Here is a 16300-nt window from a genome sequence, read left to right as displayed (position 1 = left end):
CTGCGCTGTGTTTCTCATAACACAGTCTGAGATGTGTGTTTCCCGTCACACAGTCTGTGATGTGTGTTTCCCGTCGCGCTGCCTGTGCTGTGTGTTTCCCGTCACACAGTCTGTGATGTGTGTTTCCCGTCGCGCTGCCTGTGCTGTGTGTTTCCCGTAACACAGTCTGTGATGTGCGTTTCCCGTAACACAGTCCGTGATGTGTGTTTCCCATCGCGCTGCCTGTGCTGTGTGTTTCCCGTCACGCTGCCTGTGCTGTGTGTTTCCCGTAACACAGTCCGTGATGTGTGTTTCCCGTAACACAGTCCGTGATGTGTGTTTCCCGTCGCGCTGCCTGTGCTGTGTGTTTCCCGTCGCACGGCCTGTGCTGTGTGTTTCCCATAACACAGTCCATGATGTGTGTTTCCCGTCGCACTGCCTGCGCTGTTTCCCGTCACACGGCCGGTGATATGTTTCCCGTCATGTGTGCACGTGTGTTGTCATGTAGTGCCTGTCACAGGTGTTACCAATCATGTGTGTTTGCATGTTGCACACGTGTGGCCTATCAGGTGTACATATGTGTTGTCTGGCACATGTCAGCATCTGGGCATTCTCTGTGTGCCAGATGCCCTGTGAAGCCTTCTCATGGGAAATGCCCAGATAGGAAGAGCAAAGCTAGGAGCCAAGCCTCCAAGTGGCCACTCCATGTGCCCGGGTCACCTTCAGGTCTGCTCAGCACCAGAGCCTCTGTTCCTTGGCACCATGGACATTAGAACTGACTCTGAACTGGGAAGAGCTGTAGGCCCACTATCCAGGCACCCGCTCCCCGTTTGCCCAGCATCCCAGGGGCCCACACCCTTCCAAATATCACCTTGCCCTGCATTCAGAAGTGAATCATCTGAGGGTCAGGTTGCCCAACTCTGACTGGTTTCTCTGGAGCCTGCCAGGAGGATGTCGTCAGCCACCTCCAGAGAACGCTGAGTCAGCAGATGCCCAGGGGGAACTGGAAGCACACAGCACTGGCCTTCACCCAGCCTATGGTGGCACCTCGGGACTGCTTGTCAGTCTGCTTGTCATTGAAGGTCAGCGTGAGGCAGGTAGCGTTCCCTCCCAGATTTAGAAAATGTCAAGTCTCCCATCGCACCCTTTTGTGTTTCTTACAGGGTCTGGGGCGCTTGCAGCCACCAGGCTGAGGGCTCCAACATGTTCCCTCGTTTGCAAAGACACACTTAACAGAGAAGGAACCTGTGGCTCAGATGGGAGACTCCCTGTCCAAGGCCACAGAGTCTGGCCCCAGGGCCCACTAGAGGCTTCAAGAACCAAACTCACATGAGGGCAGAGAGGGAGATGGGGCCACAGTTTAGGGCTGGGAGAATCCGTAGAGCCATGCTGAGGCAGGCATGGAGCCTGGAGGCAGGGACCAGGGACGGCCGCAGTCAGGGGTAGAGGGGCTGTGGGGAGTGAGGAATGGTGTGGGCCAGCCCCGGGCCTGCTGGGGTGCAGCTGGGGGCTCCATGGCCCTCCCACGGCCCCCACTTGTCCTCACCCAACTGTTCAGAGCTCTTCACGGCGGGGGTGTCCCTCTCCTCTGGCCACAAGAGAAGCGGGTGGAGGAATGGCACCTTCAGACCTTGTAGGGGGTCTGCCCCTCAACCAGCCTGTTTCTCGTGGGCATCGCAGCTAAGGCTGTAGCCAGGAAAGGGTAGTAACAGACCATACCTGGCCTCCAACCACCACTTCCAAGGCCCCTACTGGGCACCGGGTGACCCCACCGTGGCTCAGAAGTGGACCCTGTACGAATAACGAAAAGGTATGGGTACGGGGTGGTCGCTGGAGGGCTGAGGATGACTACACAGGCCCCTGGAGGGTGCGCCTCCGGAGTCTGTCCCGCCCTCTGGACCCATGGGGGACCAGCAACGCCGTCACACGTCGAGGTCCCTGCCAGCCGCTCCGCCGCTCCTTTCTCTGCTGGGGTTGGCAAAGGCAGGCACATATGGGGAGGGGCAGGGCCTCAGGAGGGAGGACGGAATGGTGGGCGGGGCCTACGGACACCTTGCCCCGTCCCCAGTGGGGTTCCGCACTGCGAACTCCCAGCGGTCCCCCCAGGTTAGGGCCTCCCACCACGGCGCCCAGAGGCCGTGTCAGCCGGGCGTGCACCCCAGGGGCGCTCCGTCCCCCGCGGCCTAGGACTCCCCAGTCAGGACAGTACAAAATCTCTTTATGGCTCATTTTCTGTAAAAAATTGTGGCTCTCGGCGGACCCTGGGGATAGGAGATGCAAAGCGCGCTCCCACGCGGTCTGGGCAGGCGGCCAAGAGCTGGGCGGATCTGGAGCGGGGCCGGGTCGCAAGAAGACCCCGACCCTGCGCCGGGGCTGGGGCGCGTGCTAGGGGACCGCGGGATTTCAGCTGTGTTTTCGAACCCCTGTTCTTGGTTGAGGGGTTCCCAAGGCTCCACCCCGCCTTGGAGGGGGCTGCTGAAGCCCGGAGGTGACCCGGGCTCTGGGAGGGGCGTCCCCAATGTGGGGGAGGAGAGACAGGAGCCTTTGAAGACAGCTCGGGACTCGGAGGGGGTCTCCCCGACCTGAGACGTGGTAAACTGAGGCCGGCGAGCAGGGAGGCTGAGTCCCGGGACCAGGCGACCCCTCACTGCTCCTCGGGCCCGTCGCCCCCTTGCGCCTGTTCGTAGGGGCAGGGCCGGCGGCTAAGTCCGGCGGGCTCCGGGCCGGGCCTGGGCCCCGCGGGCGGCGCCTCCTCCTCCGCGCCGTCCCCATGCTCGCCCTCCGCGTCGCTCTCGTCCGAGTTGTCCTCCTCCAAATAGCGGTAACCGCGCACCTTGTGCTGGGGCCGCGGGATGCGGGGCTGGCGTGGGGCCACGCCCCGCCGCAGCTTCTGCTCCATCCGCAGGTAGGAGACCGCGGCCGCCACCAGCGTCACCAGCAGCACCGCCAGCTTAGCCTGGGCATAAGGACAGGGATGCCAGGGACCCGCGGTCGCCTCGCCCCGCACCTCCCCGCCTATGCCCCTCGCTGAGATAGGCCCTTCCCTCCTCCTGGAGCCGCCCTCAACTTCTTCAGCCCCTCCACCCATGCTTCCTGGACCGCCTCCTGCAGGCGAGGCTGACATCCCAGCACTGTCCCTTACTGTCGCCACGCCCCTGGGAACCTCAGTGTCCCACGCTGTAAGGGGAGAATGCAAATCCCTTTGCCTCATAGGGTGCATGCACCGGTGTTGACAAACTGCTGGCCACAGGCCCTGCCTTCCCAGGGCTTACAACACTCTGTGTCCCTGACACGCCCGTGGGCTGTAGTGATGCTTTTCATGGGGTTTTGACTATAACCCGCAGTCAGGAATGATTTTACATCATAGCTCAGTACATACACACATATCTGTAGGCATGCTTCCTGCTATTTTCTTTTTTCGAGACAGGGTCGCTCCTTCTCCCCCGCCCCACACCCGCTAGAGTGCAGTGGCATGATCATAGCTCACTTCAGCCTCAACCTTCCAGGCTCAAGCCATCCTCCCACCTCAGTCTCCCAAGTAGCTGGAACTACAGGCACGCGCCACCACGCCCAGCTAATTTTTAAATTTTTTGTAGAGACAGGGTCTCCTATGTTGCCCAGGCTGGTCTTCAACTCCTGGCCTCAAGCAGTCCTCCTGCCTCAGCCTCCCAAAGTGCTGGGATTACAGGTGTGAACCACCATGCCCAGCCTGCTCACTGTTTTTTTTTTTTGTTTTTTTTTGTTTTTTTTTTTTTTTGGAGACAGAGACTCACTCTGTCCTCCAGGCTGAAGTGCAGTGGCATGATCTTGGCTCACTGCAACCTCCATCTCCCAGGTTCAAGCCATTCTCGTGCCTCAGCCTCCAGAGTAGCTGGGATTACAGACACATGCCACCATGCCCAGCTAATTTTTGTGTTTTTAGTAGAGGCAGGGTTTCATCATGTTACCCAGGCTGGTCTCGAACTCCAGACCTCAGATGATATGCCCACCTCGGCTTCTCAAAGTGCTGGGATTACAAGCATGAACCACTATGCCCGGCCCATTCCCTGCTATGTTTAGTTCTATTTTTAAAAAATGTTTAGCAACTGGGACTTGCTAGACCGAGCCACCATCTTTTGGGAGCAGAGTATGAGGGCCTTGCCCTGCTTCAGGCCATGAAGGGAGACGACCCAACATCTGGAGAACAGGGTACCAAAGAGCCCACAGGACGGCTGTGATGCACCCACAAAATACCCTCAGAGATGGGCAAACAGACTGGCTGGAGGTGGGCCAGTAAGTGAGGTGCTGAGTTGAGGGCCACCCAGTGGGCTGCAGGAATGGGGCCTTGGCCCAGAGACTGGCTTGGGAAGGGGTGGCGTTTAGGAAACTGTGAAGCCAGGGCAGGGGCTAAGGAAGTACCCGTCATTGGGCATGGGGCCCCCAACCCTGCCCAGCCTCACCTTCATGGGCAGGCTCGAGCCCAGGTACACGGTGAAGATGGCCACAGCCTGCCACCAGTGGTAGATGGTGAAGATAAAGTCCTGTCTCTCCTTGTCTTCGTACAAGATTCCCAGGAGTGCTGCAGACAGGCGGTACAGGGCAGGCAGGGGAGAGGTGTCACCTGGGGCCTGGAGCTGCCGAGCTACCACCTATGAACTTTACTAAGCCCTGTGTGAGTCCCAGCCCAGGACCGGAGAGCGCCTAGAAAGTGCTGTAAGCCGGTCCTGGCCTGCCCCCTGGTGGAGACCCTAGTCACCACACCACTCACACGCTAAAGCAGAAATAGGAGCAGGTGCGCTGGGCTGTGTGGATGCAGGTGGTTCCGCTCTGCACCACATGCGTGGCCTCAAAAGAAGAAAGCTCTGTGCTTAGTCATGTCCTGTCCCCAACCCCAGGTGTGCAGTGCCAAGCGTGCAGGCGCTGTTTCTCCTCCTCAGCTGGGGCTAGGGAGATCGAACTATTTGCAGCTGCTAACTCTGCAAATCAAACCTGAAGCTAAGCATGGAGAGGGGGCTTCCTTTCCAACGAGTCCTCCCAGGGTGGGCAAAAAGAGTAATGAATCGGGAGTCAGGAGACGCGTACTCGTTCTCAGGACTGTAATATCAGCTCTGTGGGTGATTTGGGTACTTAACTCCCCAGAGCCGCTTTTCCCAGTGGTGAGATGAGCTTATGCCTATTGTGTGCTGTGTTCTGAAGTTCTAAAGAAAGTGGGCATGGCACCTGCCAAATTGTAGGGGCCACTATTAACACCTTCGCCAGGCACTCAGGACATGAACACTCCTGTCTTGGGGCCCTGCAGGGTGACTTTACCCCCACAGGGCTGCTATGAGGAGACACAGAGCCCCCATGGTTCACAAGGAGGAGACGGAATGTGGAGCTTGGCAGAGGGGATGCCAGGACCAGACAGGGAACAACATAGGTCCGAGATACCCAGGCAGGACTCTGCCCAGAATTGGCTATACGTGGGCAAAACGGCCAAGAGACTGTGGTGCAGTGTGGGGCTCCAGCCCCTACTACAGACAGAGACACGGGGCAAGCCCCTGCCCTGCCAGCAGCAGGCATGACCTCTGCCATACGTTCAAAACTGTTCACAGCTTCGGCCCATCAGAACAGATGCTGACATGGATGCCCTGCAGGACCGTGCCCGTGTGTGCTAGCTGTGTCACTGCATGTGCCCATCTGTGGACAGGGAACATCCTGGAGCTGAACTTGGGTCTACCCGCTGCCTTCTGCAAACAGGGCCCTGTTCCCCAGCAGCCCAGACCTGGGGCCTGGACTCTGGTACTGAGCAGACTGGGTTGGAGCTGCAGGCCTGCTCCTCTCCATACAAAGGCCCATGTCTGTATCTATGCCCTGGTGTACACAAGGCCACTTGCTCCTACCACACGCTGCCTGAGGCAGAGACCAAAACATCTGCTCCAAGTGTCACGAAAACTATGCCAAGGTAGGCCCTGTCCCCTGGTATGAAAAGGGAGAATCCCTGATGTGTTTTTCACACTGTCCCTAAGGGGTGTCCACAGAGCCCCACACCTACCCTGTGTAGCCACGAGATTTCACACTGACCCTCCAGTGTTGATGGGGCCCTGTGCCCGCCCTGGGGTATTAACAGAATGTTCATGGCATGGAACTCCCACACCTGTCTCCAGGCCCTACCCATCTGTCCCCACTGTGTCCATGAGACTTCCCTTCCACCCCTGGAGTGTCCACAGGAAGCCCCACCTACCTCTGCCATGTCCACAGGACCCTATGTGACCATGGGACCCCATATCTGTCCCTGGGATGTCTATGTCCAGCCAACCGCCCAGAGATAACCATAAAGTCCCCTGCCCCGCCCGCCTCCCCCACTCCCAGTGCCTACAGTTATACTCACTGCTGAGTCCAGTCTTGTTCAGGGCGCTGCCCACACCCCAAAGGGCGGCTGCCACATAGAGGATCCAGCTGTGTTGCAGGACCCGAGGCACAGGAGCCCAGAAAAAAAGGACGAAGGTGAGCAGCAGGTGCACCCCTGCTCCAGCCACCAGGGGCACCGGGCGTGGCAGCCACAGCCCCAGCAGGCCCAGGAGTGAGGCAGCTGAGGCGCCCAGGCTGTAAGCCACCAGGAGGTAAGCCAGCCGCTCCAGCCCCACCGAGCACACGCCATAGCCCTGGGGGGGACAAGGGGTGCGCATTGGAGTCCAGAACAGCCCAGACCTCCCCACAAGAAGTGTTCCTTAGGCCACGCCCTGCCCTCCCTGGACTGCCTGACCTCGCTCCAAGGCTCAGAGGAAGGTTCTGAGGGCAAGTGTGAAAATGCCTGGAGTGTCCCTAGACAGCATGGGCTGTACTCCGCAAGGAACCAAACGCTTTGTGGGTGCCATCCCATTTCAATTCAGAGAAGCTAAAATAACTTGCCCAAGGTAAAGACGGGATGGGGGTAAGAGAGGGAAGAGAAAGCAGGAGGGGAATATTTGGGATAGACATGTACACACTTACACATGTAATTAAAAATTATCCGTTGTTTACTTGAATTCAAATTTACCTGGTTATCTTGTCTTTTATCGGGCAATCCTATGCAGGCTGTACTTACCAAGGCGATACCAGTGCAGGCAAAGAGCACCTCGAAACCGCTGTATATAAAGAAAGGCACGAGATGGCGCAGGCGGTAGTCACGCACGTGCTTGAAGGGCAGCTGGAAGATGTTGCCCCAGCCCACGCTGCGCAGATCGATCTCCTCTGTGGGCCGGTAAGCGGCTCCGCACAAACCCAGCACCTGTGAACCCATGACTTGAGGGGCAGCCAGCCAGGCCCAGGCCCGGCCTCCAGGCTTCAGCCCCGCCCTTCAGATGCACCACAAACCCAGGCCTTGCCCCAGCTCTCGGCCCCGCCTCCCAGCCCAGGGCCCCGACCCTGAGACACACCCACAGGTCCAGGTCTTGCCTCATCCCAGCTCAAGGCCCCGCCTCTCAGCACAAAGCCAGGCCACCACACTCCCAGCCCCTGGCCTCTGGATTCCCACCCCTGCCTCGGACCACAGGCCTCAGCCCCGCCTCCGAGCCTCATGCCCGCAGCAGCACTCGGCCCTAACTCCCCAACTCAGATCACGCTCCCAGGCCTACGGCTCCCCCTCCAGGCCACAACCCGACCCTGGCCACTCCATCTGATCCAGACCCTTTCTCGCAGACTCGGTCCCCAGACCCACATTCTGCTTCACAGACTGTCCTGCCCCCAACCCAGGCCGCACCAGCAGCATGGCCAGGAAGGCCACTGCCATGAGCACGCTCTCCACCACAATGAGGTTTCCGCTCCGCGGGAGCGTCCGCAGAACCGTCTTGTTGAAGCCGCTGAGGATCCCGTGGCTGTTGGTGCCTGGGAAGGGTGGGGGTGGGAGCGCCGTGAGTGAAGAGTAGGGCATAGAGTCAACCCAGCCACCTGGGTGGAGCCACAGCAGCCGCGGAGGCGCGGGAGAGTGAGAGCAAGGGCAGGGTTCCTTCGGAGAGCGGTTTGGAGGTTTGGGCCACTGGGGCTGGGTGTGCCCCCCGGAAAGGGGCATCTTTCCCCTGCTTCCCACCCTATTGCCCCAAGGCTCAGTCGACCTCACATTTCCATACACACCCCCTGCACTGATTGAGCTCTGACTCTTTGCCTGGCCCCAAGAAAGATCCCACTGGCAGCCTCAGCCCAGATGGTGCCTCCTCCAGGCAGTCTTCCCTGCCCACCCACTCTCCTGGCTGGGTCAGATGTCCTAACTACTTACTCCTACAGGGCCCTGTGTCTTGCCCACCAGAGCCGTGGGGCGCTGGGCTGCCAGCCCTGAATCCTGTGAGTGAGGGCCCAGTGTCTGCTGGGAAAGTAAGCAGGCTTTGGGGACTCCTCCCCAACCCCCATAAGGACTAACCGCAGCTCTGCACGTTGTACAGCGTGTGGTTCAGGTCATACAGGTAGTGGTTCAGGAAGTAAATCATGGGCAGCTGGGCGCAGGCGAAGCTCAGCTGCAGACACAAGGGCAGTTGGGAACAGACTCAGGTATAGAGCCAGGTAGGGGTCACAGTCACGTCCAGGCACAGCGTTTTGGGGACAGGGGCCTTCCCAGTTCTGGGGGTAGCGTGGTTACAGGGCCGCGCAGTGAGGAAGACCTCCTCCTGGCCAGCACTGTGGACAGGGGCAGATGAGGTCTCTATGGATGAGCAAGCTGGGGTGTGCTCAAGAAAGGCAGATGGGCAGCCTGGGCAACATAGAAAGACCCTCTCTCTACAAAAAATAAAAAAATTAGCCGGGTGTGGTAGCACACGCATGTGATGCCAGCTACTCAGACCGCTGAGGTAGGAGCATCACTTGAGCCCAGGAGTTCAAGGTTGCAATGAGCCGTGACTGCACTACTGCATTCCAGCCTGGGCAACAGAGCCAGACCCTGCCCCCCACCCCCACCAAAAAAGAAAGAAAGAAAAAGAAATGAAGTTGGGGCAGATGCAGTGGTGTGTGCACGTAGTCCCGGCTGCTTGGGAGGCCAAAGTGGGAGGATCAATGGAGCCCAGGAGTTCAAAGCCAGCTGGGCAACGTAGTGAGACCAGGCCTCTTAAAAATAACAATAATAAAAGAAAGGAAAACGGGACTAGAGGGATGAGACTGTGGATGGGCTTCAATGCGGGGGTCTGCCCTTGCCACCCAACAATGAGCCATGTGGCACTCACATGGAAGAAGCTGTAGAAGATGGCTTGGAAGACCAGGAGATAGGGCGCATGGGAGCCCCGTGGAGGCCGCTGCTTCAGCCCCTGCCCATCCTGCTCCTTGTAGTGGGAGTACTCATGGTACTTCTGTGCCATCCTGGACCACAAAGGAGAGAAGGCTCTCCCCTGCCCGACCTGTGCCACTCCTGTGTGTCCTGCACCCAGAGCTAGGGGCAGACCAGCCCTGGTGTGGGGAAGCTGAGGCCCAGAGGGTGGAAGGGGCTGGACCGTGATCCCTGAGCCAAAGTTGGTAATAAAGTGGAGGCTTGACCAGGTCTCCAGCCTCCTGTTCTGCTGCCCACCAGGCTCACCTGGTGATGTAGTTGCCCATGGAAGCCCAAAGAGGCACGATGGCCATGCCCAGGGCCACAGCGGAGGGCACAAGCGTGTAGTAGCGCTCCCAGTAGTTGGTGGAGACAAAGAGGGCGTAGATGCCCACAGCCAGGAACATCATCCACTTGGTTCCGAAAAACCTGCGGACAGTGGGAGGCATGCTGGCACCACGGGCCTGCTGGACCACGGCGGCCTGAAGCCAAATGGGGCCAAAACTGCAGGTCCCAGCTGACAGGGCTGTGTGAGATAGAGAGAGTCGAGGGCCCTGAGATGGAATCTCAGATACACAGACCTGCTGAGTGGCCTCAGGCAAGCTACTGTGCCTCAGTTTTCCCAGCTGTCATATGGCACAGAGCCCAAACCACAGGCCTCTCACCGCCACTGTGAGGATGGAGAGTGGCCCATGGGTATAACCAGACCTCATGCGTGTTCTGGGCTCTCTGACTCTCCCATTCCCCCTTCTCCTCCCAAGCTCATGCACTGTGTCTGTAGGGCCCAGGGACACCTCCCAGGGGCTTGATTCAGGCTGGGAGAAGAAAGAGGAAGAGGCCCCACTGCTGGGAGCAGCAGAGCCGGAGTCCTGGTGCCCCTGCCTCCAGTCCGTTGCTCTTAAGAACCGTGGTGGTCAGTCAGGAAGTTTCCTCCTCTCTGGGTCTGGGAAAAGGTCACACAGTGACAATAGAAGGGGCTTGGTGAGTGACAGGCTGAGGGCCCAATCAGGCCATGGAAGCTGATCAGGCCAAAAACTACTACTGGTACCTTCAGGTTTTCTGTATTTACGCTCCTTAAGTAAAAATGCCAGTAAAAATGTGCATTCACCACTGGTGAGGATGTGGTTTAAAAGTGGCACATATAGGCTGGGCATGGTGGCTCACGTCTGTAATCCCAGCACTTTGGGAGGTGGAAGTGAGCGGATCACCTGAGGTCAGAAGTTTGAGACCAGACTGGCCCAACATGGTGAAACCCCATCTCTACTAAAAACACATAATTCGCCGGGCATGGTGGTTCACACCTGTAATCCCAGCTACTCAGGAGGCTGAGGCTGGAGAATTGCTTGAACCCAGGAGGCAGAGGTTGCAGTGAGCTGAGATCGCGCCACTGCACTCCAGCCTAGGCAACAGCAAGAGTGCATCTCAAAAAAAAAGTGGCACATATAGCCAGAGGTCATGCACACGGCATAACCCTTTGGGAAAGCAGCCTGGTAGTTTTGGCAGGGGGTGAACATGTGAATTTGTCCTTCTGCCAGGGTTCAAGCCTTCAGTCTGCCAGTTACTGCCTGTGGGACCTGGGCAAGTTGTTCAACACCATGGTTTCTTCATGTCTAAGATTAGAGCAGCTTCCTCAAATTCTTGGGAATGAAATTGCACTTATAAAGTGCCCAGCACGGCCAGGCATGGTGGCTCTTGCCTGTAATCCCAGCACTTTGGGAGGCCGAGATGGGTGAATCACGAGGTCAGGAGTTTGAGACCAGCCTGGCCAACATGGTGAAACCCCGTCTGTACTAAAAATACAAAACATTAGCTGGGCGTGGTGATGGGCGCCTGTAATCCCAGCTGCTCGGGAGGCTGAGGCAGGAAAATCGCTTGAACCTGGGAGGCGGAGGTTGCAGTGGGCCGAGATTGTGCCATTGCACTCCAGCCTGGGTGACAGAGCGAGACTCCGTTTCCAAAAAAAAAAGTAAAAATAAAAATAAATAAATAAATAAATAAAGTGCCCAGCACACAGGAGACAAGAGTTCACTGCTACTAGTAGAAGTGATAGGTTCCAAAAACCATAAAGCCTTTCGTATGGCTTTGACCTAGTAAAGACATTGTTGAAAATGTATCCTAGGAAAAATAATTGTTTAAAAAATTGGGGGAGTGCTGGATGTGGTGGCTCACACCTGTAATCCCAACACTTTGTGGGGCTGAGGCGGGTGAATTCGAGACCGGCCTGAGCAACATAGCAACTCCCCATCGCTATAAACACTATAAAACTCAGCCAGGTGTGAGCCAGGTGCTCCTGCCGGCCCAGCTACTCCAGAGGCTGAGGCGGGAGGATTGCTTGAGCCCAGTGTGTGGGGGTTGAGGAGGCAGCGAGCTGTGTTTGTGCCACTGCACTCTAACCTGGGTGACAGAGTGAGACTCTGTCTCAATAATAATAATAATAATAAATAAACACATTAATTAAAAAAAAAACAAGGAAACAACTCAGTGCCGCCATATCTGCAGAAGATGCTACCATCTTGCAAAGTCGTAACTGTGAAGGCTGTAGAGTAGGCTGAGATATGCTCAGTGAAAAGAAGGAAGCAAGCGCTGGGCACGGTGGCTCATGCCTGTAATCCCAGCACTTTGGGAGGCCAAGGCAGGCGGATCATTTGAGGTCAGGAGTTCAAGACCAGCCTGGCCAATATAGTGAAACCCCGTCTCTACTAAAAGCATAAAAATTATCCGGGTGGCAGGCGCCTGTAATCCCAGCTACTCAGGGCACTGAGGTAGGAGAATCGCTTGAGCCTGGGAGGCGGAGGTTGCAGTGAGCCAAGATCATTCCACTGCACTGCAGTCTGGGTGACAGGGCAAGAGTCTGTCTCAAAAAAAAAAAAAAAAGTAAGCAAGCGAAAGCAAACATGGCCCGCTTGCATACACAGACACACACACACACACACACACACGGGCGTGTCCACACACATGCGCTCTGGGGACAAGGATGTGAATATAATCCACGCATGGTGGTGGGACAGCATGGATAGCCGATTTCCTGGAGGGCTTAGGCGGGGGTTCTTTTTTTTTTTTTTTTTTTTTTTTTTTGAGACGGAGTCTTGCTCTGTAGCCCGGGCTGGAGTGCAGTGGCCGGATCTCAGCTCACTGCAAGCTCCGCCTCCCGGGTTTAGGCCATTCTCCTGCCTCAGCCTCCGGAGTAGCTGGGACTACAGGCGCCCGCCACCTCGCCCGGCTAGTTTTTTGTATTTTTAGTAGAGACGGGGTTTCACGGTGTTAGCCAGGATGGTCTCGATCTCCTGACCTCGTGATCCGCCCGTCTCGGCCTCCCAAAGTGCTGGGATTACAGGCTTGAGCCACCGCGCCCGGCCTGGGGTTCTTTTTTATGATTTCAGTTATTCTAATCCTGCTTGTGCAACTGGAGATGTTTTAAATTTTCAAATTTTTGTTTAAATGGAGTTTTTTTGGTTTTTTGTTTGTTTAAGATGAGGGAACTCAAATTCACACAATTTGTCCACTGGTCTCCAGGTCCCATCAGGGAGGGCGCTGTGGACCGGTGATGGGGAGGCTGAGCCACATACCTCCAGGGCTCAGATCTGGGGCAGAGTTCCCGGAGCACCTGCCCCGCCATGTGTGTCTGTGAGAAACACCCCTCAGCACCAGTCACAGCGACTGGGCCAGGCATGGGTGCTGGACTTTGCTGACCAACCAGAAACCCCTAACTCCACAGCCCCAACCCAGAAGGCCACGTTGGCTCTGGGAGGCCTCCCAGGAGGCCTGGAGAGGAGGATGTCCCATGAGACCCAGGCAAGCTGGGAGGGAGCTCAGCCCGTGGAAATCTGTTGCTGGAAACCAAATGTGCCCTGAGGCAAAGTTCCTCTTTCCTTCCCCAAATCCGAGTTTCACCCCCTTCACTCTCAGGCTTCCGGGTAGAAGAAGCCTCTCCCTTGCTCTCTCCCACCACAAACATCCGACAGATGAACGCCTCCTGGCCCGCCGGCCTCTACACCCCGCCGAGATGGGAGTACCGCAGCATCCCACGGGACCAGCCACGCCCACCTGATGAGCACTGGTGTGTAGAGCAGGGCGGCGATGGGCGTCACGTTGATGCCCATCAGCATCTTGCTGTCGATGTCGGGCAGTCCCATGTTGCCATATTTCACCTCGCGGTAGGTCTCGTCGTAGTGCAGGATCAGCTGCATCTGCAGGAGGCCTGGGGACAGGACAGGGAGCGGCGTGGAGGGAGCAGCCTGGCTCTGGGCGCCACCGAGCAGAAGCCGGCATGCAGGCCTCCTGGGGACCTGCAATCACCGAAGGCATCCCCTCTGGCAGCGCCCCTCAGGACAGCGTGGGTCCGGGTTGCCACGCCTTCTGCCAGCCGCGGCCACTTGGCCAGCTGGGCCCAGACCCCCACCTGCCTTGCTCCGCCAGCCTCCATTTCCGAAAGGGGCAGGTCTGTCCCGGAGCCTGGACCCCCGCCCCCCACCCACACCGAGGCTCTGGCTGGGACCTGGGGACGCTGCGCTACTTGACCTCCCTACCCCACCCCCACAGCGGGGGGCCGTGGCTGCAGCTGCGAGGGCGGCGGAGGGGAAGTGAGAGCGGGCGGGAGGCCGAGGCCCGCGGTTTCTGTTTCCCGGGCCGGGCTGGGAGCGGGCGGGGCGGCCCAGGGTGCCCGCGCGGCACCTACCCAGGTAGACGCCGTAGGTGAGCATGCCCCCGGCGCTGGCCGCCAGCACGTTCTTGAGCACGCCCAGGCGCTTGCGGCGGTAATAGCGGCGCTCCTCCTCCTCCTCGTTGTAGTTGGGGTACGCGCCCACCAGCTCGTCCAGCTGCGGGCCACGCATGCCGCTCGCACCCGCGATCGCGCCCCGAACCCATGCCCCCCGGTGCCCGCTACCCCCCGGCCCGCCCCGGACCACAGGGGACCCCTGCCCCTCGCGTTCCTGGTCCCCACTCACCGGGGCCTCGGGCCCGTCCGGGACCCCGAGCCGATCCTCGTCGCCCTGCGGTCCCGCGGCCCCCGCCATCGGGTAGAGCGGCGGCTCCGCCTCCATGGCCCGAGCAACTGCGGACTCGCGGCGGTGGCCCCGGAGCCCCTGCGACCGCCCGGCCACTTCCTCCCGGCGGGCGGGACCTGCCCCCGCCCCGCCCTGTCCCGCCCTGCGGGCTGCCTCCTCCAGGACACGTGTGTGTGCGCGCGCGCGCGCGCGTGCAGGGGCGTGCCTGTGTGTGCCCCCTTGGGTGTGAGTTCGAATTCCCACTCAGCCACTTCCTGGCCCTGTGACTTTAGGAATTAACTCCATTTCTTTATGCCTTGGTTTCCTCAGTTTCCTTGACAGTGAAACAGAAATACTTGGCACTACCTCCAGGGCCATGGCAGAATTACTGAGTTAATGCAAAGCCTTGGAAAAGTGCCAGGCCCACCTTAAGCTCCCGTCAGGGTTGCCTGGGTCATCCCTAGCCCCACCTCCAAGTCTGCTGTTAACAGCTCATCAAAGAGCCCTACAGAGACAGTATCCTCACCAGCTGGGCCACACCTCCCACCACAGGACGCTACAGCCAGAGCCCACCTCCCATGTCCCCATCCTGCTCCAGTTTGGGCTGTGCAAAAGGGAGCTTGGGTGGGGTCCTGGGAGGTGGAGATTGTGGCCCCCACTGAACTACATGGGGAACCCTGCCACCACCCTGTAGTGGGGCCAAGAGCCACCCGCCCCCGTCCTGCTGGGCACTGGATCCAGGGCTGCAGCGGGAGCTGTGGTGGGGCTGACATTCCAAAGCACTGGCTGTGCACCTGGCTGGAGCCACGGGGCCCCTTTTGAAAATATCCAGATTCTCTGGCCCCTGGGTTCCTCCTGGTTTGAATGCTCTTCCTCCTGCTCCTCCCAGGTGGCTTCCTTCCCACTCAGCTCTGGGAACAAGGGACCGTCCCTGCAGAGATTGCAGCCCTCCACTTCCCTTCTGGTTTTCCGTGCCCTCCCTGTGCACCCCCTCCCCCAACTGCTCTCCAGGTACATCCTCTCCCGAATGCAGAGGATGGCATTGGGCACCTACTGAGTGATCAATACTTGTGACTGGATAGATGCATGAGTGACTGGATGACAAACACCTCCTGCCCCACAAGGATTGCTGGGAAGGTGGAGGGACAGGGGAGGGAGGTGTGAATCTGCAGTGGCTTCAGGCTTCCAGGAGACAGAACTTTCTCCAGGTGAGGATGCCCAAGTGCAGATGTGGGAAACAGACAGGTGGATTCATGCAGGTGGGTGGCTGGAAGTGGGACACAGGAAAGGAGCAGGAGAGAGGGCAGGGCCTGAAGCTCAGGGGCGGGGAGGAGGTAGGAGAGTAGGGCTAAGGTGGGGGCCGTTCTCAGACAGCAGACACTGGCATCATTACACAGCATGATGAGAAAGTGCAATTCTCCTGCCTCAGCCTCCTGAGTAGCTGGGATTACAGGCATGTGCTCCCATACCCAGCTGATTTTTGTATTTTTAGTAGAGACGGAGTTTCACCATATTGGCCCAGGCTGGTCTCGAACTCCTGACCTCAGGTGATCCACCCGCCTTAATCCCCAAAGTGCTGGGAGTGGGCCCCCCAAGCTTCTCAATTTCCCTGAGGGACCCAACCCTCTAGGGCCTGGTGACATCTCTTCCTCCCCTTGTCCCTCTGGGTCTGGGAGTGGTGGCAGCTGCTGTGGTTGCCCATCCTGGGCTCTTCAGTCACCTGTGCTGTGCCACCAACTCCCTGCACTCAATGTCTCCTACTCGAAACACCTGGAGACAGCCGGGCAAGGTGGCTCACGCCTGCAATCCCAGCACTTTGGCTGGCCAAGGAGGATCACTTGAGCTCAGGAGTTCAAGACCAGCCTGGGCAACATAGCAAGACCCCATCTCTACAAAAAACACAAAAACTAGCCTGGTGTGGTGGTGCACACCTGTAGCCCCAGCTACTCAGGAGGCTGAGGTAGGCGAATTGCTTGAGCCCAGGAGGATGAGGCTGCAGTGAGCCGAGACTGTGCCACTGCACTCCAGCCTGGGCGACAGAGTGAGACCTTCTCTCTCAAAAAAAAAAAAAAAAAAAAAAGCCCTGGAGGCTCTAAGCCCTGACTGACCT

The 16300-nt window shown here is 58.3% G+C and overlaps 1 protein-coding gene across 2 annotated transcripts; it reads right to left on the bottom strand.

The window, feature by feature from the left end:
* Positions 1–2180: 2180 nt before the first annotated feature.
* On the bottom strand, positions 2181–14381 carry UNC93B1 (unc-93 homolog B1, TLR signaling regulator). Of its 2 annotated transcripts, none has more exons than XM_077961941.1 (11): positions 14152–14381; positions 13881–14022; positions 13250–13403; positions 9473–9634; positions 9126–9258; positions 8333–8426; positions 7679–7803; positions 7025–7207; positions 6329–6602; positions 4397–4537; positions 2181–3006 (listed from the first exon to the last, which is right to left on the bottom strand). In XM_077961941.1, exons 1-11 carry the CDS (start codon positions 14245–14247, stop codon positions 2624–2626), a joined length of 1887 nt encoding a protein of 628 aa, XP_077818067.1. In that variant the 5' UTR covers positions 14248–14381; the 3' UTR covers positions 2181–2623. The 2 variants fall into 2 exon arrangements, with proteins under 2 accessions (XP_077818067.1, XP_001104582.1); XM_001104582.5 differs by having other exon boundaries at positions 2181–2935; positions 4419–4537.
* Positions 14382–16300: the final 1919 nt, after the last annotated feature.

This window comes from Macaca mulatta, chromosome 14 (genome assembly GCF_049350105.2).
Source record: "Macaca mulatta isolate MMU2019108-1 chromosome 14, T2T-MMU8v2.0, whole genome shotgun sequence".
Taxonomy (NCBI): domain Eukaryota; kingdom Metazoa; phylum Chordata; class Mammalia; order Primates; family Cercopithecidae; genus Macaca; species Macaca mulatta.
The sequence above is the reverse complement of the archived record's forward strand: the minus strand, read 5'-3'. Positions and strand labels throughout refer to the sequence as shown.

Bases quoted from the DNA above. Each gene is read 5' to 3' on its own strand.
- UNC93B1 (XM_077961941.1), bottom strand. From the start codon at position 14,247: ATGGAGGCGGAGCCGCCGCTCTACCCGATGGCGGGGGCCGCGGGACCG. The intron at 14,023-14,151 runs GTGAGTGGGGAC...CGTGGCCCGCAG, and splicing joins CGGACGGGCCCGAGGCCCCG to CTGGACGAGCTGGTGGGCGC. The intron at 13,404-13,880 runs GTAGGTGCCGCG...TCCTGTCCCCAG, and splicing joins CACCTACGGCGTCTACCTGG to GCCTCCTGCAGATGCAGCTG.